Raw genomic sequence first — 24,361 nt, forward strand, 5'->3', positions numbered from 1 at the left:
GAAGCAGTTAACAACTTGGCATTTTCTCTATCAGATCTTGGCAGTAGTGTAAGATGTCTCATTTCAAAAATGTCAGCTCCTAAGGTTCTTCCTCTAGCGATAGGTAAAATGCACTGTGAGGCATGAAGGAATGCAAAAACCAAAAAATGGGTAGCCAGGGAACAGGGAAGAACCAAGCAGCCATTTGGGCTTGCCATGGCTATTTGTTCAATGTCCAGCCATTGCTTATCTATACAAGTTTTCATCACTTATTTTATAGTGCTTCTCATGCAATTTTGAATATTTTGAGGTGTGCTGAAACTTTGCAAAGTTATTTCTTCATAAACTGAGACTTTTAACTCTTAAAAAAACCCCATCAATTCCTAGTGAAATTAGGAAGTAATAAATTACCATTCTTTAGCTAGACATTTTATAAACTCTAGAAACATTTTTAATAGACATAAAAGTCAATTATTAACATGGATTTGTTATATAAAACTCAGGCAGAATCTGTTACTTAAACTAACAAACTTAAGCTAGCCTTTACTGAGTTTGCCAAAAAGTCTTACTTTTTTCTGTACAGTGGCTCTAGGAGCTCCTTAGGTGTCTAATTTCATTTGATTGTATTATGACAGCTGTCACATAAGTGTGCATTTAAAAAAAACTTTCCAAAATTGGTGGATTTTTGTGCAGCCATTTTAATGTTGAAGATATGTAACATTTTTGGCATATTATGCTTTATTATTTCAAAAAAGGTAAAAACAACTGAAATATGGAGTATATGAAGAAGGTTCTATAACTGATCAAATATGTCAAAAGTGTTTTGTGAAGTTTCTTGGTACAATTGACATTTTGGCCAAATAATTCTTTGCTGTGGGGATGTCTTTTGCATTGGAAGATGTTTAGCAGCACCCCTGGCCTTTGCCCACTAGAAGCTGATAGTAGGAGATAGCCAACATACTCAGAATATCCAAATCAATAAAGTTATTGGTGAAAATGAAAGTTGTGTCTTATTTTAGACATTTTCTTAGTTAGAAAAAACTAACTGGACTTTGTGGCCAACCCAATATTTACTAAGGATTAATGTTAGTTCATGTGAACTTGAAAAGCATCTAAATTAGTTCTGTATTTCTGAGAATTTTGGAATACTCAAATCCTTACAAGTGCTTGCTTTTAACAATTCCATCTGAAGGTAGAAAATTATTTTACATTTGCAATACATATATAGACATACAGAGACAAACAATTGAGTCCAGATTTTGTTTTCCGGGCATTTACAATTTAAATCAGTCTTTTCAAGTCAAGTTCCAAATGAGCTTCTCCCTTTTAAAATAAGGACAGCCATTAATACTTCAAACAGTTGGATTGATACCTACATGACATCATAAGTTGATCTATTTATTGAAATCCTCTTTTGAAGCTCTGAGAGACCAATTAAATATGTTTTTTATTCATTCTGCCTAATATATAGCCAGCTTTTTCTAATTGTGTGTACAAAAGATTAATTTAGAAGTATCAAAGAGTCCTTCTCTTGACCATATTAGTATTAATGGGAAACTGGCAACTGTCATGGGGCTTGTCGGCGTCTGAGACACAATTTCCCATGTTAATTTTGAGATTGATAGAGCCTGAAGAAATTTATAGGGAAAACCAGTCCTTACATGCATGCCTGCAGACAAGCCAGATGTTGTAGATCTTTCTATAAGGACCACTTTACACTCTAGAGGAAAGTTTTTCTCATGTAACCCCACAAAGATTCATGATCATTTAAGAATAGCAAGCAGGGGCCAGCAAGAGCTCATGAGATGCTGGAATCTCAATGCTTTCCAAGGCAAGGGCCCTGCTCCCAGGATGAATACGTTCCAGGGCTCCCTGCACTTCTCCTTGGGCTTTTGCAGGCTTCTCCAGGATCAGTTGTGCTACCGTACCAGACAACTCCTGGCACCCACCTCCACCACTCCAGATTCAGGGTTCTGAATAGCTATTGTCACCCCATTGGCTATGGGGTTGGGAAAGCAAGTGTCCTTTCTCTTTTGGAGCTAGAGAGAGTTCAGTCTCTCATTTACCCAACAGAGATTTTGTTCAAACTCTCAGTAGGCAATCCAATTAAAAACTGAAATTAAAAGCAGCAAGCAACCCATGTTTTCCTTTTCCTGGGTTATCCCAACTCTTATCCATCTTGAGGATTTTCTAATAACAGCTCAAATAAATCTGTGGCTTACTACTTAAAGCAAAGAGGCCCAGATATTTGAAAGAAACTCGTCCAAGGTCAACTATACACAGCCAGAAGTGGGTGGGGCCCAGTACAAGTCCATGTTTGCAGGGTTGTTGTGGGTGGGCTTCTTTGGAACCCTGACAAGTAAATGGTGGTGTAAGACATTTCTAGACCTGTAGAGAATTTTTATGAGAGTTTAACGCTGGTGACGTAAGATCTCAAATACCACCTGGATTTTTTTGAACTACTAAAATATACAGATTCATCTGACCATATAATGATAATTTTGTCTCTTTTTTATATAAAAATGGTTACTTTTTTTCCAGCAGGATCATGTTGATGTGCAGTTGACTCTTGAACAAAATGAGTTTGAAACTGTGTAGGTCTGCTTACGTGCAGATACTTTTCAGTAAATAGAGTTGGCCCTTTGTATCTGTGGGTTTTGTATCGGTGATTGAACCAACTATTATTGAAATAGTATTTTCACACTCCCAATTGCGGTTCCTAAATACCGTTTTCAGTCCTTGGTTGGTCCAACCCTTGCAACCCAAGGATGCAAAGGGCTGAATGTAGAGTCAAAAGTTCTACTCAGACTTTCTACTGTGCAGTGGTTGGAGCCCCAAACCCTGTGTTGTGGGGTCAACTGTATTGCAGATAGTGTACAGAAAAACAAGCATACTTTATAAATATCAAAATACCTTCTTTATTACAGTTTATGCTACCTATAATTTATTAGGAATATAGCATATTTGAAATGATTAGTTTTCTATTTGGGAAAACTTTTAGATATTTAAAATTATAAGTGATATTGTTGCCTGGCAAAGTGGGATTGGACTGCCTGCTGCTGTGTATACATGCTTAACACAATATTGGTAAGGCATGGCAGAGGCGGCTCCTCTGCTCTAAGTCATTCTCTTCTGTGAAACACAGAAATCCTCCTGTTCTTCAAAAGACTGAAATCCAGATCCATATGCAGAGACAGCAGTCCCCAAACCCCCCCACCTTCTATTCTTATCTGTCCTTTTGGAATCTAAGGCTGCTATGCAGACAGATCCCCATCTCTCCAGCTTCTGGCTGTCTCTCTCTGGAGTGTGTACTTGTGAAGCCAGCATCTCCATTGCCTCGCCACAGCTCCTTCCTTCTCCCAGGGCTGGGGTGCACTGGCAGATCACTGCAGCTGGTAGTGCTAAGGGCTCCATCCTTGGAGCCCTGACTTCCAAAGTTGCTCGCACCCTCGGTGATGGCAAGCTTTGCTGGCCTTTGCATCTGTGCGGTGCCTTCAAAAGTGAGTGAATGAGAGCAGTGCAGGGCCACAGCATCCCGTGGGCCCACTGCTGGTGGGGTGTACATCCACAGGAGCCTGCTCTTGACTGTGCAGGGAGCAGGGCAAGGCAAGAGCTCGGAGTGAGGTGTAGTGTCCACTGGGTCCTGTGAATGCCCAGTTCTTCCTGACCAGATGGGGTGAGGGGAGCGTTAAAAAGGGCTGAGTTTCTGCACACCCTGAGTTTGTTTTTAAAATTTCACCCTTAAATCCCATGTCCTTTGGAAGTGTCCAACTTGTTAGCCAATTCAGACTAATCTACACCATGCATGCCAGCTTGCGTAGGGTCTCTGGCCACCATAATCTAAAAGTGGGTAGGATGGTTTTCTAGCTGCCCACAGGGGCACAGTGTCTCTTTCCTGGGTGAGGTGTCATATACAGTTTGTTTAGCCTCACCTGGGCATATGGCATACCCCAGCTGTGGCTTCAGTAGCTGCTGCCTTGTGGTTTCCTGTTGACCCTTCCCCCTTCTCCAGCGAAGGCAAGCTCTCTCATCTTCTCAGGGATTCTTCCCCCACTCTGTGGAATACAGCCTATCACATGGGATCAGGGTTCCCCCACTCCCAGCCATCAACCTCCCTTGTTTCAATATGAGCAAGTTTTTAACTTTTGAGGGTCTTTTTAAAGTAGACATTGAGCTTTTGGCCTTCCATTTTCAAAGTATGCTAGTTTTAAAAGGGGATCTGGTGGCTTGTTTCTCTGAGATGGAATACTCTATAAATTGGGAGGCATGATAGAAAGGAACATGTATTCAAGAAAACATTAAAAATTTCTAAGTACAAAGAATGTCTGTGTATTTTGTGGACAGCCAGGGGCAGTTAGAAATTAATAACATATCCTTTCTAGCTTAAGGTCTATTTAGTCTAGAATAACAAATAGCAATTCTCAAACATTTTGGCATTAGAATACCTTTATATTCTTAAAAATTGAGTACTCCAAAATTCATTTTGTTGTTTTGGGGTTGGGATTAAAACAGAAGTTAAAAAATAATAATTTACTAATTTATTTAAAAATAACAACAAACCCATCACATATTAATATGCATAACATATGAAATGAAAACTGTAGTTTCCAAAACCAAAAATTTGAGCGAAATGAGTGGCATTCCTTTATGTTTTTGCAAATTCCTTTGATATCTGACTTAATAGATATTATAACGATGCATTTTGGCTTTCTGGAAAATGTTGATTCACAAAGTTGTGCAGATCTTCCAAATGTTGATGGGTTTGTTATTTGAGTTACACCAAAATGATACTTGTAATCTGACCAAAAATCTTATAGGGAAATTCTTTAAGTACTAGGAAGCTGTCAAACTCAGGATCATGGCTACAGATTGTCCAAAATTCTACCATATTGGATCTTAACCAAAAAGTATAGAAACCATTCAAAATTCTCATTTTATCTTAAGAGCTCTAAATTTGCATTAACAACAAATGCTATCAGTTTATTTCCTTACAGTGACAGGCTTGGTTGGTTGGTTGGTTTGTTTTTGAGAAAATGCCTGTCAATCAAACGCCTGAGTCTTCTGAATAACCGGTTGTGGTTTGACATTCTTTCCAGTAAATCAACTAGTTCAGTAAGCAAATCAGAAAGTGCTTTTTCTGTGAGCATCTTAATTTGGTCTGCAGCAGAAATGTTCTGTGTGTGGTTCCCAGCTTCTTATACATAATTTTAAAAAGATGTTTACTGAAGGGTTTTTATTAAAATTAATTTTTACTGCCTCACCGAGCACATTTTAAAATGAAACTGGCTCTGTTTTTTATTTTTTACCACTAATGCCTAGTGATGTAGATCATGACAACACCTTTTTAAATTTGTTACCATTGTGTTTCTTGCCAACAGTTTTACCTACTGTTGTTTTTGTACCATCAGTGCAAATCTCAGCACTGTGAAAAAGGCAAACAGCCTTTTTAGTATTAATATGAAAATAATTTAGATCTCATAGACTCCTGAAATACTTAGAATGTAGGGCAGTATGGAGGGCTTCCTAAGTCCTTTGGAACAATAATATATCTCTTACTATGGGCTTACAATAGCATTTTAAACATGTAATCTTATCCTGATTAAGGTAGTTTCAAAATTGAAAAAAAACCCCACAACAACCCCAAAAACAAAAACACCAAAAAACAAAACACCTCAAGGTCCCCAAACCAAAAACTTCTTATCTTCTACCCTAAGGAATTTAGGACTCCTGTGTCTTCACTTCTTAGTTGTTCCTAACAGACTGTGATGCAATAGCTTTATTCAGGCTACCAGTGCCACTCGTCTTTTCCTTTCTGGGATCATCCCTGTATGAACAAATATCACTATTGTTTATGATTATTCATTTCACAAATGACATGGAAAAATGCCTCCATCATGACTGTTCAGAGCTTGCTATGTCTACAATCATCATGAATTACATACTGCTCCTGTTTTAAAATATTTGTAGACTTAAAAAATGCTGTTTTTCTTTTTCCCATCCTCAGGATGCAAAAATCGAAGCAGAAGAATTTACTAGACAACTCTATGTTGAACTCAAGTCTTCACCTCAGCCTCATTTGGTTCCTTTTCTTAAGGTAGAATTATGTATTTATTACGTTGAAGAAATTCTGTGTTTACTTTAAAATAATTTAAAACCTGAATATTTCAATATGACATCAGCTTAAGGTGAAGATAACTAACAATGTAGGAGAAACCTCTCAGTGTTGTCGTAATCTGTAAATCACACTGATAATTTATATTCTTCAGATGAGAACACATTGGGAAAACAGAAGTACATTCTGACTCATGAATATAACTTTATTGTGTTTTTTAATGCTTGTATATGCAAAATTCTTGACATTAAAAAAAAGGACCTTCTGCTTTGTTCTAATGACTCATATTTTCTCACATAATATCAAGTTTAGTGAAAAGGCTATTTTATTTTATTTTTGGAATTTTTTTTATTTAGTTATTTTTCAAGTACAGTTTTTTGTCTGTTTCTCCCATCCAAGCCCACCCCCTGTCCCGCGCTCCCCCTCCCCCACCCCCCAGCCCTCGTTCCTGCGTCCCTCACATTTGTTCCCCGAAATCCCTCCCCCCTTCCCCCTTAAATTCCCTTCCCTCTCCCCTCTGGTCACTGTCCCCTTGTTCTCTATTTCAGTGTCTTTGTTTTTATTCTGCTTGCTTGTTCATTTTGTTGTTTAGCTTCCTGTTAAAGGTGAGATCATATGGTATTTGTCTTTCAACACCTGGCCTATTTCACTCAGCATAATGCTTTCCAGTTCCATCCATGTTGTTGCAAAGGGTAGTAGCTCCTTCTTTCTCTCTGCTGCATAGAATTCCATTGTGTATATGTACCACAAATTTTTGATCCATTCATTTACTGACGGACACCTAGGTTGCTTCCAACTCTTGGCTATTGTAAATTGTGCTGCTATGAACATTGTGATGCATAGGTTCTTTGAAATTGATGTTTTAGGATTCTTAGGATATAATCCTAGCAGTGGAATTGCTGGGTCAAAAGGCAGGTTGATTTTTATTTTTCTGAGAAAATTCCATACTGTTTTCCATAATGGCTGTACCAGTCTGCAATCCCACCAACAGTGAACTAAGGACCCTGAAAGGCTATTTTAAAAAATAAATGATTTCTTTAGTAGGCATATTGTTTTCTAAGATTTACTGAATAAAGTAGAATTTTGATGGATAACAATAACTTTAATAATAAGAACTTGCTTTGGCAGGCTAAAAATACATATTTTTGGATACTCACAGGTATCTAAATTGAATTGAAATTTATAAAGTCATTGAAGACATGGTATTGTAGTGAACCAAAGCCTCAACCATAAATTTTGAAATAATGGAATAAGGCATTGTCTTTAGAAAAATTTGTCTTAACTGTCTGGAGGACATGAAAAAGACTTCATAGTAGATTTTCTTGGTTGCCTCATGAAAAAAAAGTGGGAAGGGAGATGGAGCACGACATTTTCAGAAGGAAAGGGAAGGTTAAAGGGTCAGCATAATATCTATCATCAGTGGACTAGTGCTCTGTTTTCAGTGGACCCTCCTGATCGAGATGTTAGTTAGTCTTCCTTGGGTCCCTTCAGTGCAAAGGTTGTGTGAGCTGTAGGTGCTCTGCATGACACTGACAGTTCTATTGAGTTTACAGTCATATCTAGTACTCGTGGTCTTCAGAACCTGTCAAACCCTACTCGTGGTCTTCAGAACTTGTCAAACCCTATACTCGTCTTATTTTGACGAGAAAAAAATGTTTCAGTATTTGACGCTTGCTCAGGACTCACCGCACTTGCTAGAACTTGTATGAGTCATGACACCACCTCGTGAGGGAAAATGCTTCATCACTTGTCACTTGTGTGGTACTCATTGGTTTCACCACTCGTGACAAGTTCTGGAACCAATTAACAACAAGTACTGAGGTACCACTGTATTTTTATTTCCTACTCACTGGAGACATAATGGGGAAGAAGGAGAGAAATTAGTAAGCACCTACTGAGTGTCTGATGCTTTGCTAGGTAGTTTACTTTTAATTTGCGTTGTTTTCATATCAGTCTTGAGAATAGCTACTATACAGTATTATCCATTTTAGGGATAAGAAAACTCTGTAAGTTGACTAACTATAAGTCAAACTTACAGGCCCAGCATTTAGCCTATCTAACTCTACTTGGTAGCAAACACTTTCTTGAGATTACCAAAAATTACCATGAACTAGTTGCACTTTTTATCTGTTTTCTAAGGACCTAGTAAGCCTTATGTATTTTCTTGAGAACTTTTTTCTCAATTTTTGGGAGCTTTTGAGTGTTGGATGTTGCATAGGGATGAGGGATTGGGACTTTGTTCTTAACTCTAACCAGAGGATCAAGAGATAAATTTAGTATCTTTTTAAATCTTATTACTTTAATATTTCTTTCCATTTGTGTTTTTCTTTGGACTCCCTCATCTTAGATTTCTAGTTTAAATTTAATCAAATCACTTCATTTGTGTATATATTTTTAAGGTGGCATCATTTTTCTACTTTCGAAGTTTGAAAAAAGATTATGAGAGACTTTCTTTTGTTAATTGTTTTTACATACTTGAAACCCTCTTTGGATAAGAATTCTATTGGTTTCTTCTAATAAAAATATTAAAGGAAAGGAAAGATAGAGGAGCAATAGTTCTCATTTGCTTTTTAAATAATGGCAGTCTGACATTTTGTCAAAACAAGGAAATCTTCCCAAACAGCCCATGAATTTGCCAAGATAACCTACTATCTACTTGCTTTTTCAGCTTTGATTTCTTATTCAAAAAAAAAGAAAGCAAAGAAGAACCCCAAACCCCAGGGATGAAAGGCAGAACCTTCTACTTTTTAACTTGAACTGTCTTTAAATCTTTTAACAGCATATGAAGATAAAAACCAACTTAAAATTCAGTCAGAATATTCTAGCTCTATTAAGAAAATTGCCCATATTTGTATTAGCTTTATTTTGATATGAAGACTATTTCTGTCAAAAGTTTGAAAGTTAGCCTTGGCCAGTGTGGCTATGTTGGTTGGAGCATCCTCCTTTGGACCAAAGGACTGTGGGTTCAGTTCCCTGTCAGGGCACATACCAAAGTTGCATGTCCAGCCTCTGGGCCAAGGCACATGTTAGATGGCAACCAGTCAGTATTTCTCTCTCACATTGATGTTTCTTTCTCTTCCTTCCTTTTTCTCTAAAGGCAATGAAAAAATGTCCGTGGGTGAGGATTAAAAAAATAGTTTGAAAGTTAATTTAACCAAAAATTTGTTTAGTCTGCTTTCGTTTAAACAAATTTACAGATACCGAAGTTATTAGTGATTTATTGCGGGATTTAGTTAGGTACAGACAAGTATGAAACTTTTTACTTTATTTTTACGATTTTATTTATCTTTAGAAGAGAGGGTAAAAGAGAGAAAAAAAGAGGGAGAAAAATACCGATGTGAGAGAGACACACATCGATCGGTTGCCTCACACGCGCCCTGACTGGGGGGCTGAACTCACAACCCAGGCATGTGCCCTGACTCAGAATCAAATTGGTGACCTTTCACTTTGCGGGACAATGCGTGATCAACTGGGCCACACCTGTCAGGGCAAAACTATTTTAATTTAACAAATTGATTTTCAGGTGTGCAAAACAAGCTTAATCCTCAGACATAATTTTGTATTGAAAAATAAAGCACTTTTGGGTTTTAAGTTAATTGAATCTTGGATAGTGACAGGGTATAAATAAGTATCAGATTTCCTCAACTGAATTACTTGATGTAGTTTTGAATTATTTTCTGTTGAAAGATATGAAATACAAAGTATTTTTATTGTACTAATAGCTAATTTATTCATTTATCAGTGGCTTTTTTCTCCTTCCCTGTTTCTAGAAAAGTGTGAGTGCCTTACGACAACTCATGCCTAACTCCCAGAGCTTTATTCAGCAGTGTGTTCAGCAGACTTCTGGCGACATCATTGGTACCTGTACCACACCAGTAACAACTTCTGTGGCAACAACAACGGTTTCCTCAATACAGTCTGAGAAGCCTGTCATTGTTTCTGGAGCAACAACACCTAGAACTGTGTCAGTACAAAGCCTGAATTCTCTTGCTAGTTCGGGGGGAGCAAAAACTGGAGTTGTGACACTTCATTCTGTGGGTCCAGCTGCTGTAGCAGGAGGAACAACAGCTGAAACTGTTTTGCTTCAGACTCCAAAACCACTTGTGACATCTATACAAACTACAGTTACAGCTGTCTCACTTCAACCTGAAAAACCAGTAGTCTCCGGGGCAGGAGTGACACTGGCTCTTCCATCAGTAACTGTTGGAGAAACTTCAACATCAGCTATTTGTCTTCCACCTGTGAAACCTGTTGTTACTTCTGCTGGGACCACATCTGACAAGCCTGTCATTGGCGCTCCAGTCCAAATCCAGCTTACCCAGGCAGGACCCATCCTTTCACAACCAGCTGGTATTCCACAGGCAGTTAAAGTCAAACACCTAGTGAGTAACATTTTATTCCTTCCCCAATTTCTTCATTTGAAAGTTTCAAACATTCAGAAAACTGGAAAGACTAGTGAAATGATCTCCTGTGTACCCTTGACCAAGTTTGACCACTTGGTAACTTTTCACCACGTTTGCTTTGTTCTTTCTCTGTTCACATACTACAAAACACACAAATGCCATTTTTCCTGAACCATTTGAGAGTTGCTTACAGAAATCGTGACACTGCACCCTTGCATACTGTCTGTCTCTTAAGAAAAAAATTTGTGTTTTTTAACGTAAGTACAATATAATGTGGGAAGTTAATATTGGTACAATAAGTATTTCCACAATTGTCCCAACAATTCTGCTATTGTCCCACAATTGTCCTTCATAGCTGTTTTTTCTGATGTTGTTTCCGATGAAGAATTGTATATTACATTTGCTTGTCATTTCTCTTTAGGCTTCTTAATTCTAGAACAGTTTCCCAGTCTTCTGTGGTTTCTTGTTATGTTGTAATAGTTTAAGTGCCTGGGCTAGTTGTTTTGCAGAATGTCCTTTATTCTGTTTTGTCTCACTGTTTCCTCAAGATTAGATGCAGATGAAATATTTTAGCAGGGTTTTTATTACATAGGTGTTATTATGGTAACATTTCTTTTGAAAAATGTGCTGAGGGGAGAGAGAGGGGTGTGGAGAAAGGAGTAGATAGAACATTGTGTTTCCTAAATTTAGTGGGTTGGGAGGTTCTTGGGTAACAGAAATCTCAGCTCTTTACCAATGAGTGTTTAGAACATTCTACTTTCTGCTAGACCAGAAAAGTTTTATTTGAAGACTGTGAAAGTACCATTAATCTGTGTGAGATAGTACATGGTGAATTAATTAAAATCATGGTTTTTTTTTCTTTTTCTTTTTCTTTTTTTTTTTTTTTAAGTAAGGTTCTCCCCTACCTTATACAGTCATTAAGCTAGCTGTTTTTTGATTTTTGGTGATTGCCCTTATTCTCTTTTGTAAGCCTTTGTAGTAAAGGCTGTATTTTAAATCTCTTTTTTCAGTTTATTCTGCTTGGAATAGTAAAGTCTAAGTAAACTTCCCAGCCAGGTTTGTGTGATCAGGAGAAGAGGTTAGAATCTGCGGATGATTATCTTTGAGTCAGAGGACAGCTTTGAGCATAGAATGAAAAGGAAATATTAATTTGGACAGCCATCAAACTCTTGGGTATGTAGGAAGGAATAGTCATTTCCTGGATACTGATCTTTTTTTCATCTCTTTCTGCTCTGAGTCTGATTTTCAAATGGAGAAATAAACCTACCTTGCAGAGGTTCTCTTGAATGTCTGAATTTAATCTCAGATGCAACCTTTTTAGAAGCGGTAATTCTTAAACATTGGTCAGGTTTGGGAACCACTGGAACAGTAATTGCCCCAAGGAAAGGCCTCTTTTTGGTAGTACTGAACAGAATTGAAATCCTTTTTTTTTCAGTTGTAGCTGAATCTTGAATCCTTGTTAATCTTAATGGAATATCTGTATCGGTCCCCGAAATAAAATAATGCTTCATAGCTACATAGAGTACTAAAAATATGTCATGTATGCACTGTGGATTTTAAAATAAATTTGTGATGCCAAAAAGTCAGGGAGAAAACTAAGAGTCAGGAAATTTAAGTGACTCATCACTGGCATTCAATGAGTCATGGATCTAAGACTAGAACCCAGTGTCCTTTCTGTTAGGTTATGGTGCACAAGAACTTCTAGGTTTCTGGAGTGTCCTAAAACAGGAAACTGTCTAGTAATAATATCTTGGTGGTGTTTCCATTTTGTAGTTTTGACTTGTTATACATTAGAAATAATTTCAATGAAAAAATGTAACAAAATCCAATGGCAAGTATTCAGGATTTTTGAAAGATTTTATTTATTTATTTATTTATTTGTAGAGAAAGGGGAAGGAAGGGAGAAAGAGAGGGAGAGAAACATCAATGTGTGGTTGCCTCTTGCATGCTGCCTACTGGAGACCTGGTCTGCAACCCAGGCATGTGCCCTGACTGGGAATCAAACCAGCGACCCTTTGGTTTGCAGGCTGGCACTCAATCCACTGAGCCACACCAGCCAGGGCTAGGATTTTTTTTTAACTTCCTACTTTTGTTCTTTTAAGATAGTGAAATAATTTAATTTTACTTGTTTGGCCTCTATTTCAATTTTAGCGAACAAATCTGATGTCAGTATTCATACCTTCCAATTTAAAATGGCAAAAATGCAGCTAGATGCTTGCTAATATATGCATTTTAATCTGTTCTACAACAGATTTTTAAAGTTAATATTCATTCATTCATTCATTCATTCCTCACCCAAGGACATGCTTATGATTTTAGAGAGGGGGTGGAGGGAAAGAGGGAGAAAATCGAAGTGATGGAGAAGCATCCATCGGTTGCCTCGCACATGGGCCCCGCTGGATACCCAACTTGCAGTTTAGTTGTGTGCCTTAACCAGAAATCGAACCTGCGACCTTTAGGTTTATAGGACAATGTGCCAACTGAGGCACACCAGCCAATGCAATATTTATTTTTAGTGCTTACACTATTACAGATATCCCTATTTTCTCCCCCTTTGCCCACCTCCACCCAGACCTTGACCTTCCTTTCCTCAGGCCACCACCACAACTGTCGTTTATGTCCATATATTATACGTATATAGTCTGTTCTTTGGCTAATTCTTTCACCTTCTTTCATTCAGTCCCCCTGTTTTACAACAGATTTTTACATGGGTCACTAAATAACACAAGCTGTTCTCTATAGTAATGCCACAGAGAGGATTGAGCTAGGCTGAAATTTGAACTAGTATTTCTTGAGTAATTAAGAATATCATCAGTAAGTCCATTGCAAACCATAGTCCAGTGTAATTCTAGGTGTATGTGAAGAAGAATGCTCAGGGTGCTAGAAACATCAGAAAATAGTTAATACAGCTTAGAAGAATTATGGCAAATATGATTTAAAATATGGGAATCGCTATACTGGATCAAATCTGTGGTTCATACAACTCAGGATGCAGTCCCCAAAAACGGTCTGAAGAATACAAGCATGGCCATCTTGTCCAGTGCTAGGTTTAAAATTTGTGTAATTTCTTTTAATAATTGACCACAAATTTCAAAATATCCCTTACTACTATATTCTAGCTTTTACTAATTTTCCTGCAGAAGTATATAGGTTTCCTGCCTTCTGGATAAGACCTTTTAAATATCACACTTTCAAGTGATAAAAATTTTGTCAGTCTATCATTGCTAAGTTTCAGTTTTGTACAGTTATTTTATTAATTTATACATTTTTCTGGATTAAAGAGATCCTTCCCAATTTTTAAAGAATTTAGATTTATCTTATTAATTATTGTATGTTATCCTCTATGATCTTCTGAAGCTCTCATCCAATAAATGAACTAGAATTGCTCAGTTTCTTCAGGGATAAGTTTTTAATGTTGTACCAATAATTCAGTGCTTTGTATATTTTGGTCCTCAAATGCTTGAATTGTTGAAATATGGACCTAATTAGTAGTTCTTGGGATTTCACAAGAATCTAGTTCTTAAAAATGGTTAATCTTATTATTTATCAAGTCTGGTGTGGTTGTTATTTGATGTTCTATACTCCAACCAAATGTTGAGCTTTAATACCTTTTTAAAAGTTATGAAAGAGATTGGAATTGGATTATAGTGTAGTATAGATAATTATAGGAGATAGAAGCTTTTGGGAGTTTCAGTGCTAAAAAGGTTTTCTTAGGATATTTGTGAAAAAACTTTTACTAATAATTAAGCAAGCGCTAAATTTAGTTTAAAGACTTATTTTAATTTAAACTTAATTAACAAAAATTAATATTAAAGATAAATTTTAATTTGATAATTCTTAAAATTTGCTAAATTTTAATAACCAATTTTATCACATAAAATTAAACAGTAAGCCTCTCAAATTTATAACATGTGAATAAAATTCATGAATGAGAAAGTTAATTGAAAATTCCTAGTCTTTGGATAAAAGACCAATAATTTTGTAGAGTAAGTTGAATATTATTATTCTTAATAATTTTGTTTATATATCACTTGAATATCTGTGAACATAATTTATGCTTAGAGTTAGGGCAGGAAGCTTTAATATTGTCATAGATATTTTTTCTTGTGTCAAATACATATGTATTCCTCCAAGTGACCTCCAAGAATTTCATTTCTTCCTTAATGGAATTATAAAGATTTGATAAATAAGTGGCCAAGTATACTCAGCAATAATTCTCCAAATATAACTGTTCCATGGATATAAGAGCAAAACAGATCATTGTTAGCATATTACTAAAGTGGCAATTTTCTATTTCATTATATTGCAGTAAAACTTACATCCTAAAATTGACCCAGAATATTAGAAAAAAATTTTCTTGTTCCACCATCTTTTTTGCCTCGTACCTAGTTATTTTGAAGTAATAGGGAACCTTTAAAGAATTTTCAACAAATACATTTTTATATGAAATACTTTGTGAGACTTAATTATGCTGATTAACTCTGACTTCACTTCTCACTGGATAAAGAGAAAAAAATTTAAGGTGTAAATTTTAGTTTCTAGTATGCTGGTCTCCGGTATTTTCAATAGAGAAGTTGAAATAAAAATTGAGTAGGAAAAAAAGTATAGTTGATTGTTTTATTGGCTCAAGTAGTTCACTCTCAGTTTCATATTAAACTGACCTAGGATCCAAACTTAAGCTGTTTGTCTGTTTTCTTCTGTTTCTGCATTCCGTTAAGAATAAGAGGAGAGGTGTTACTCAGTTGGTGATTATAATGACTGAAATAGGACTAATAAAAGGTTTGGTGAAGAAAGAGATTGAATCCAAGTAAGGCCTACCCTTCATTTAACCACACATAGTTAGGAGTTGCACAGAAAAGTCTTCATGGGCCATCATTTAGTGAATGTTTATAAAGTATGTCTTAATATATAGGTTGATTAATGCTAGTTAATTTAAATTTACTTGAGGAAAAATATGTATATGAGTTGGTTAAGGGTATATTAGAATTTATGGAAAACAAACTATTTAGAAATAATATTTATATATGCCATATGTAAATCATATTTTTACATTATTTGAAAAATATTTTATTATGAAAAATTTGAAGCATAACAAAGTTGAAGTTTATAGTGAACACACCCATATATCAAACCACCTAGGTTTTACTATTTACAATCAGTGTACTTGATTTATCATGTATTTACCCACTCATCAATCTTAATTTTTTATGCATTTCAAAGACTTCTTTCTAAATAATGAAACATGCACATTATTAACTACAGTTTAACATCGTTTACACTTTTTTATTCTTTTTAGCTAAAATTTACATGTACTGACGTGCACAAATTTTAAATGTACTATTGGATAAGTTTTTAGTTAGTACATACTTCTCTGTAACTCATGGCCCCTATCAAGATACAGAATGCTACCGTCACCTTGAAGTTTCTTTCCTGCATCCCTTCCCAATTGATCCCCACCCCCATCTCCCCAGAAGCAAGGACCCTTCTGATAATTTTCTCCCACAGATTAGTTTTGTTTGTTTTAGAACTTCATATAAATCAAATCATACAAGGAGTACATTTAAATTTTTTAAACAAATTTGTAGGTTGATTTGAAGCAGCATTACTGATTCCTAAAAGCTGGTGATATAATTAAAAAATTCATTTGAGCAAATTTAAAAAGTGTTTAGAAGACCCTTTAAATTATAGAAGCAGCGTATCCTGAGGTGTATCAAGGTTGAGTTTTTTGTTTTTAAGATTTCATTTATTTATTTTAGACAGAGGGGGAAGGGAGAAAGAAAGAAAGAATGTTATCAGTGTGTGGTTGCCTCTTGTGCGCCCCCTACTGGGGACCTGACTTGGACTACAACCCAGACATGTGCCCTTACTGGGAATCAAACCAGTGACTCTTTGGTTCACAGGCTGACCTCAATCCACGGAGCCACACCAGCCAAGGCCTGAGTTTTGCTCTAAATTGGGCATGACATTAATTTCAACTGCTATTGTAGGATTTTACTTCAGCTCTGTGTTCAGAGATATTCTGAGGCTGGATGTGGGCACATAGAATTGCTAGGATTTAGTGGAATATGCTATTGTCCCAGAAGATAAGAAATAGTGGTACAAGACCTACACATTGGCTGTTCCCGAGGAATAATTGGCAACCAGCATGTATATTTTTACTTTTATGCTACAGTTTTTGTTTAGTTGGAGCCCTCTATTTTCTAGAACTCAGCCTTAGTGAGTGTGTGCCAGTAATCACGTATTGAATATTAAATAGAAATCAGAGGAAATAGTACCCATAGTTCCAGTAACTTTGTGTGCATGTACTGCATGAATTATTTAGAGATAAGTATTTGGTTGCTATGTATTTAAGAACAGGGAGGTGGGTTTGGGTTGAAGTACAGAGAAAGCACAGTGTGCAGCATTTTCTCAGTGACTTCTTCAGTCCATACTTATGTTTCTGTGGTTCCTTTCCCTGTAGAATTTAAGAACAGTTCCTTATCAGATATCCCTGATCATAGTTATGTAAAAATCATAGTCAATGCAAAAAGACCCTGTGACCTGAGTATTGTGTAGCTCTTGACCTGTATTCTCTATAAATGACTAGAACATTAATTTGTTAATATCCAGATAAAACATCAAAATTTGATATGTCAAAAGAAGATGCTAAGGTATTTAGGCTTCCTTTCTAGCAGTTTTTTTGGAGGTAAATTAAATAAAGGACTTAAGTTTTTAAAAATATAACAGCTTTCTTTTGCTTGCCAGGTATTAGCAAATATCTCTTCCTTGGGCCAATTTCCATGTCTCTAAGATAATTTCAGTCTCCATAAGATGCCTAATACGAGGGCGGGGGGAATGGTAGGTGAATAATGATGATAATAATAAATAATACAATAATTAATAAATAGATAATACAACAATAAATCTCTTGTGTACTCACAACTGTAAACCTACTTTTGGCCACCCCTGAACTGTGTTTTAAATGTTACTTTCTTTGAAAGAACACTAATGAATTTTCTTGCATATTTTCACTCATAATTTTACTTTGTTCTCCAAATGTGCAGGAATATGCTGCATATGTGCTGCCCCAAGAGGTATAGTTATTAAGATGAACAATGATGGGAATCCCAGATGGTTAATCCCAGCTCAGATCTTTGTTATATATATAAATATCCCATATCATTCATTTTACATACATATATTTGTATATGTATCATTTGTTTTGCTTGCTTATTTGTTTGTTTGTTTATTTATTTAATTATGGCATGCTTGCCTCTTGCCACTGGCATGAACTTGACCCTGGTTGATCTCTAGACCAGGCAATGAACAGCCCTGGATGTGAGTTGGCACTGAGGCTCACCTTCCCAAGCTTGTTCTATGCTAAAGTGATACAACTAGCACTTGGTCCAATGGGGGCTGGCCCCCCTGCCTCACACCCTACGCCCCCCAGCCACCCCCCCTCCCTGGGGAGTGGAGCCCCGCCCCCCCTCCACTGGAGAGTGTAATAGACTTCCAGGCTGTTATATTTTTGTGTACTCATCAAAAATAGTATGAAGACTAACTCATAAATAGACTTCTAATATTTTATTACTGTCTTTCATAATTAAAATGCTGAAAAGAATACCTAGTAAAGGATACAAAGGAAGAAAATGTGAACAATAGGGAAATAGGCCAGAATTGTTGATGAGTGTTTTTGTTGAGTTTCTGAATGCATAAATGAGACTGTGATTGTATATATATTACCTTGTAGAACTTTAATCTGACCCCGAGGATCTTACAATACATAAATAGGATCTCAACTTGTTGAAATACATCATTGCTTCCAAGAGCTTTTTCTATCTTTTTGAGTCTGTTCTTGGAATGATGGAAATTGAATTATTCCAATTTGTGTTTCTCCACTAGAGGTGTTTGTTCCTAAAGGATTTGGAGTGTCTTACGAGCTACTTTTGTTTAGAGATGCACACTGGCTTTTAAATTTCATTTACAAAAAATTAAAGTATAGGATAAATTTTACTTTCAAAATTCTATTTAGATGTCTATTTCCTTGCTCATTGTATTAGGCAAAAATGAGTTGAAGGACTTATAAATAGTTCACTGTCAATAGTTGGCTCAAATACACGGTGACCATTTTTCTTCTTCAAGTGAAAAAAAATGAAGCCCTGTTATTCTGTTTTTTCTTCTTTTTTGAAGCTAAAAATAAGGCCATGCTATTACTTTAATTTTGCTTCCCTTATCCCCAACCCTCACCTCTGGATTTCTTGAACTGTTTGTTTATTTTGGAGAGTGCCTTTAGCCTTGTCATTTTCCAGATGTTTTTTTAAAGTGGCCCATTCATTAAAAGTCCTTATCTTTTTTGAAATATATTAGCAAATATTTATAGATAAAATGATATATCCAAATGTGCTTTAAAATAAGTGAGGGTGGAAGGGGAGTGTGTAACGATGTAGATGCAGTAAGATGGGTAATGAATTAATCATTGTTGTAATTGGGTAATAATGGCATAGATGGTTTCATTTTATTGTTTCTTCCCTTTTGTCTATATTTTGAAATTTTCTATGATAAAAGTTTAAAAATGAATAAAGGAGTCATATGAAGCTTTAAATTGGGCAGTATATAATATAATTTTGAATTCCACTCTAAAAATATAAAGTGTGAGATACTCGTGGTTTTCACTTTTGAACAAGTTAATTTCGCTACATACAAATTTAAATTTTAAGTAGGCTTTCTTGTTATGCTAAGATCAAGGTATATTTATAGTTAGGTGAGCACAATTCTTTGTTTTGTTGTTACAACCGAAGCAGATTTAGTTGAATGACTATAATGATAGTTCTCATTGTTTCAGATAGTCCAGCCGCCTTCAGGAGGCATTGTGAAACAAATGGCTACACTTTCCCATTCCTCAGCGTTGACCATTCAGAAATCTGGACAGAAGAAGATGCCAGTGAACACTGCAGTAACTACTGTTCAGCCATCTCCAGGTAGGCTCTGACCAGTCACACTGGGTTTGAAACATGATGGGCTTTTGTACTCTTATTTTTATTATGCATTTTAAAAACCTACCAATATAAATGATATTTTATTAACATGTTTCTGTCACCTTTTCTGAATGATGTTTTTCAGTGCTGGTAATTCTTTAGACAATTTGAAGAATGGAGGTCTCGATTTTAGTAGATTATTTTATGTTCAGGGAATAAATTCATTGTCATGTTTCAGTTTAAACATAGTGTTAGGGCAGTTTCAATTTTTTTTGATTGTTGTATATATATTAAAAGCTGTTGTCCTGAATTTTTTCTAATGTGATGTCATTGCCTGTTTTCTTATTATTATACTTTTTTCTTTCTTCTTTTGTTTTATAGCTTCCATTCTAAAGCAAATTACCTTGCCAGGAAATAAAATTCTGTCACTTCAAGGATCTTCTATTCAGAAGAATGAAATAAAAGAGAATGGAATAACATCCCTGAGGTAAAGAAAAATAACAGTTAAAGCTTGGTGTGGTTTAAGGAAGTAATATTTTTTAATAAAATAAAAAGGTGATCGAATAATACTTCTGATAAATAAATATATTTGTCTTAAAAAAACTAACAGTACTTTGAATATAATTTATAAACCAAAAAGTGCACAGATTATTATAAGTGTCCATCTCAATGAATTTTGACAGACATACACCTGTGCAATCATAATCCAGATCAAGATGTTGAATGTGTTCATCACTTTTATGTTCCTTTCAAATCAATTATTCCCAACCCCTGCTTCTAACAGCCACTATTTTTATATCTATCACCATCTGTCATTTTTGTCTATTCTTGAAGTCTACATAAATGAAAAGTTATATCATCTGCTCTTTTGCATACTGCTCTTTTTTCACACAGTATATTTTTGAGATCCATATCCTATATCATTTGCATATTAGAAGATTGTTCTTTGTATTGGGGGAAAGTATTATACAAATATAAATTTGTTTATTCTTTTTCCTGTTGATGAGCATTGGGTTGTTCCCAGTTTTTGACAGTTATATATAAAGCCACTATAAACAGATTTATATACAGATTTTTTTTGTAAATATAGTTTCTCATGTCTCTGTAGTAAATACTCAAGCGTATACATAATGGCAGGATCATTAGGTAAATAAATGCATGTTTAGCTACAGAGGTCCTGGATTTACTACAGTTCAACTTATGATTTGTTTACTTTTTAGTGGTTTGAAAGCTCTGTGCATTCAGTAGAGACAGTACTTATAATTTTGAATTTTTATTATTTCCTGGAGTAGCAAAATGCCTAATGTTCTGTTGGGGTGTGGGGCAGCAGCCACCAGATGATTTTGCCCAACTGCCTGCTAACATAAGTGTTCTGAGCAGGTTTAAGGTAGGCAAGGCTAAGCTATTGAATTCAATAGGTTAAATTGTATTAAATGCATTTTTGACTTACAATATTTTCAACTTGTAATGGGTTTATTGGAATGTAACCCCATCATAATTCAGGAGCATCTGGAAACTATTACACTGTTTGCCAAAGAGACTGCACCATTTTATCTTCCCACCCACAATGAGAGTTCTAGTTGCTCTCTAACTTTGGCAATGGTTGGTATTTTCAGTTCTTTTGATTTTTACCATTTTAATAAGTATATTGTGGTTATTATTATGGTTTTAATTCGCATTTTCCTAATCACTAAAGATGTTGAGCATTTGTTTTTGTGCTTATTTGCTATCCACATGTTACTGGTGAAATGAGAAGACCTTGTTTCTTGTCTTGAAGGAAAAAATTTAGACAAGAGACAAACTGCTGTAAAGCAAGCAGGGTCTTATTGACCACAGCCAAAGCACACCCAGGGCAGTGAAAAGAGGAAGGGTTTAGCATAGAAGAAGCAACAGGAGAGCCTAGGCTGGGTTGTTTTGGCTCGTGGGGAAGTTAGAGAAAAGGAGACCTTGGAGATAAATTCAGGGGCTTAGCCTGGGATGAGCTGCCACTGCCCATTGTTCTCCTGGTTGCAAGTGTGGAGGGGTTCCTTGGAGTTTAGGAGATGTGTGCCATGGTGCCTATGGGGAAGAAGCAAGGGAAGGTAAAGGCCTGGGTGCTCTCCTGGGAGGGAGAGCATGCTTTGGGTCCTATGTCCTGAGGGTTTTTAATCTCTCTCTTGCAGGCAGGAATCTTAGGGAAGGTCTCAGGTGAGCATCCCAATAGAATATTCATCAGCTTTCCAGGATTGCCTTTTCAGGGGCATGGTCTCCACTGATTGGTTAGTGCCAGGGTAGGGGGTCATTGGTCAGTGCTGCTGGTCCTGAGGTAGCCATGGCATCGCTTGTCTGGTTTTGATGCTTTTCTAGGTCTGAAGCTGAAACACAACTGAGGCCTAGATGTTCTCTTGAAGGAGGAAAGGTCAGGGGTTCCAAACCGCATGACCAGCAATGTACTAGGGGAGGAAAGTTTAGTTTTGTCCGTTGGTAGGCACCCTAGACTCTACTCTCTGATGACCTTCTGTACCTGGCCCACTGTCCTCGTGTCTGTCTTAACTGCATACTACACACGTATCTTTGGTGAAGTGTGTGTTCAAAACTTTTGCTCATTTTTCCTTATTGAGTTTTTTTTGAGTTGAGTTGAGAAACTCAGCTCTAGTTGAGTTTCTAGTTCTTCATGTATTGAAGAACCAAATTCTTTATCACAAAGGGATTTGGAAATACTTTCTGTGTTGTTTTATCACTCTCAGTATTACCAATGTCTTTCATAAAGCAAAAGTTTTTAATTTTACTGAAGTCCAGTTCATGGAATTTTTTTGTAGGTTATACTTCTCATGTTTTATCTAAGAAATGCCTGTGTAATCCAGGGTTATAAAAATTGTTTTCTATGCTTTGTTCTAGAAGTTTTACGACTTTAGGTTTGTCCTTTTTGTATTGATACTGTTTAACTTATTGCTTATATAAAAATCATTGTGTAATAATCTGTTTTCTTCTTTCTCTACCATCTCCAATTTCTAGTTATATTTTTTGTCAAAACATATAAACATTTGTATAATATTCTGCCTTCCTTATCATACCCATCTACATTTGATACTGTTTAACTTATTGCTTATATAAAATCATTGTGTAATAATCTGTTTTCTTCTTTCTCTACCATCTCCAATTTCTAGTTATATTTTTTGTCAAAACATATAAACATTTGTATAATATTCTGCCTTCCTCATCATCCCCATCTACATTTTAGTTGCAGGTCTACCTTTATATTAAAATATTCATCCTTGGTCTTTCCTTTGAAGCTTTCTCAGTCATCTCCTGGTTGGATGAAATTCATCTATTAAAGACTTATTGGTGTAGAATTCCCTAAAATTAAAAATAGTGTTTCAGTGTCCTTGATAATTGAAGGACAGCTCATTTGGATATGAAGTTAACACTTTGTGTGGCATTTTTTTAAATGTCACTCCATTATTATATTGATTTTTTATGTTTTTGATTATTTGATTTTTTATTCTGAAGTCCTTGAGAGTTTCTTTATCTTTGAAATCTAATAATTTTATACTAGAATATGATCAATATGGAACATCGATCATTCTGGCTTAAGGACTGCAACTGTATGGATTTTGTTCTTTTTATCTCTCTTTTGTTTCCATTATTTTGTCTCTGATCTTTTTACTGATCTCATTTTCATCCCGTTAGTTGTTTGTTTACCTTTTTTCATTCCTTCTAAATAGGGTTGTTGTTTTTTTAATTACTTTATTGTTGTTCAGTTACAGTTGTCTGCATTTTCTCCCCATCACTCCCCACAACCCCAGCCAAACCCACCTCTCTCCTTTGCTTCTACCCTCCCCCTTGGTTTTGTCCATGTGTCCTTTATAGTAGTTCCTGAAAACCCTTTCCTCCAATACCCCTTTCCCCCTCCCCTCTGGCTATTATTAGATTGTTCTTAATTTCACTGTCTCTGGTTAAATTTTGTTGGCATTTTTCTCTTGTTGATTATGTTCCAGTTAACAGTGAGATCATATGGTATTTGTCCCTCACCCCCTGGCTTATTTCACTTAGCATAATGCTCTCCAGTTCCATCTGTGCTGTTGCAAAGGGTAGCAGCACTAGCCATCAGAGAGATGAGATGCACATTAAAACCACAATGAGATACCACCTCACACCTCTCAGAATGGCCATCATAAACAAATCAACAAACAAGTGTTGGAGAGGATGCGGAGAAAAGGGAACCCTAGTGCACTGTTGGTGGGAATGCAGACTGGTGCAGCCACTGTGGAAAACAGTATGGAATTTCCCTAGAAAACTGACAATGGAACTGCCTTTGATCCAGCAATTCCACTGCTGGGATTATATCCTAAGAACCCTGAAACACCAGTTGAAAAGAACCTATGCACCCCAGTATTTATAGCAGTGTTATTCACAGTAGCCAAGTGCTGGAAGCAACGTAAATGTTCATCAGCAAATGAGAGGATCAAAAAACTATGGTACATTTACACAATGGAATTCTAAATAGGGTTTTCTTTGCATCTATTTGCCTTTGAAAGCCTGTTTGATTCTCTTTTGGCTGCAGCATTCTAAATTTTCTTCAACAAAAAGTTGCTTCTCTCTCTCTCTCTCTCTCTCTCTCTCTGTTTTGCTGTCCCCCATGCCCAAGCTCATACATTTTAAAGTTATGTTAAATTGAATGTAGTCCATGCTTTGATCTACCAGGACACCGGTATTTTCTGATTTAGGATATATTTAGTCTTTCTGCCAATAGTTTGTTTCATCCTGAGTTTGACACTCATTCTCAGCACTCTCTTTTGCAGTTTTTCTCAGTCTGCTTTTGCCATTAGCCTTGAGTTAGATGAGGGTGAATGGGGTGGGGGGGTGAGTAGGGAGTGAGGTGGGGAATTTGTTGCCAGAAGACAAGAGAATATGTACTAGAACTTGGAACTTGT

General features: G+C 36.1%; 1 protein-coding gene across 2 annotated transcripts in view; it reads left to right on the forward strand.

Moving 5' to 3' along the window:
• TAF4B (TATA-box binding protein associated factor 4b) overlaps positions 1–24,361 on the forward strand; it is a 129,119-nt gene that overhangs the window by 27,261 nt on the left and 77,497 nt on the right. Inside the window, exons 6-9 of one of the 2 annotated variants that reach the window (XM_037127847.2) lie at positions 5,984–6,073; positions 9,862–10,473; positions 19,301–19,451; positions 19,830–19,935. In XM_037127847.2, coding sequence (XP_036983742.2) covers positions 5,984–6,073; positions 9,862–10,473; positions 19,301–19,451; positions 19,830–19,935 — 959 coding nt within the window. The remainder of the gene's footprint in view (positions 1–5,983; positions 6,074–9,861; positions 10,474–19,300; positions 19,452–19,829; positions 19,936–24,361) is intronic. The other variant, XM_037127848.2, reaches the window with a different exon arrangement.

Source organism: Artibeus jamaicensis, unplaced genomic scaffold (assembly GCF_021234435.1).
Source record: "Artibeus jamaicensis isolate MK-2021 breed Jamaican fruit bat unplaced genomic scaffold, CSHL_Jam_final contig_354, whole genome shotgun sequence".
Classification (NCBI taxonomy): Eukaryota; Metazoa; Chordata; class Mammalia; order Chiroptera; family Phyllostomidae; genus Artibeus; species Artibeus jamaicensis.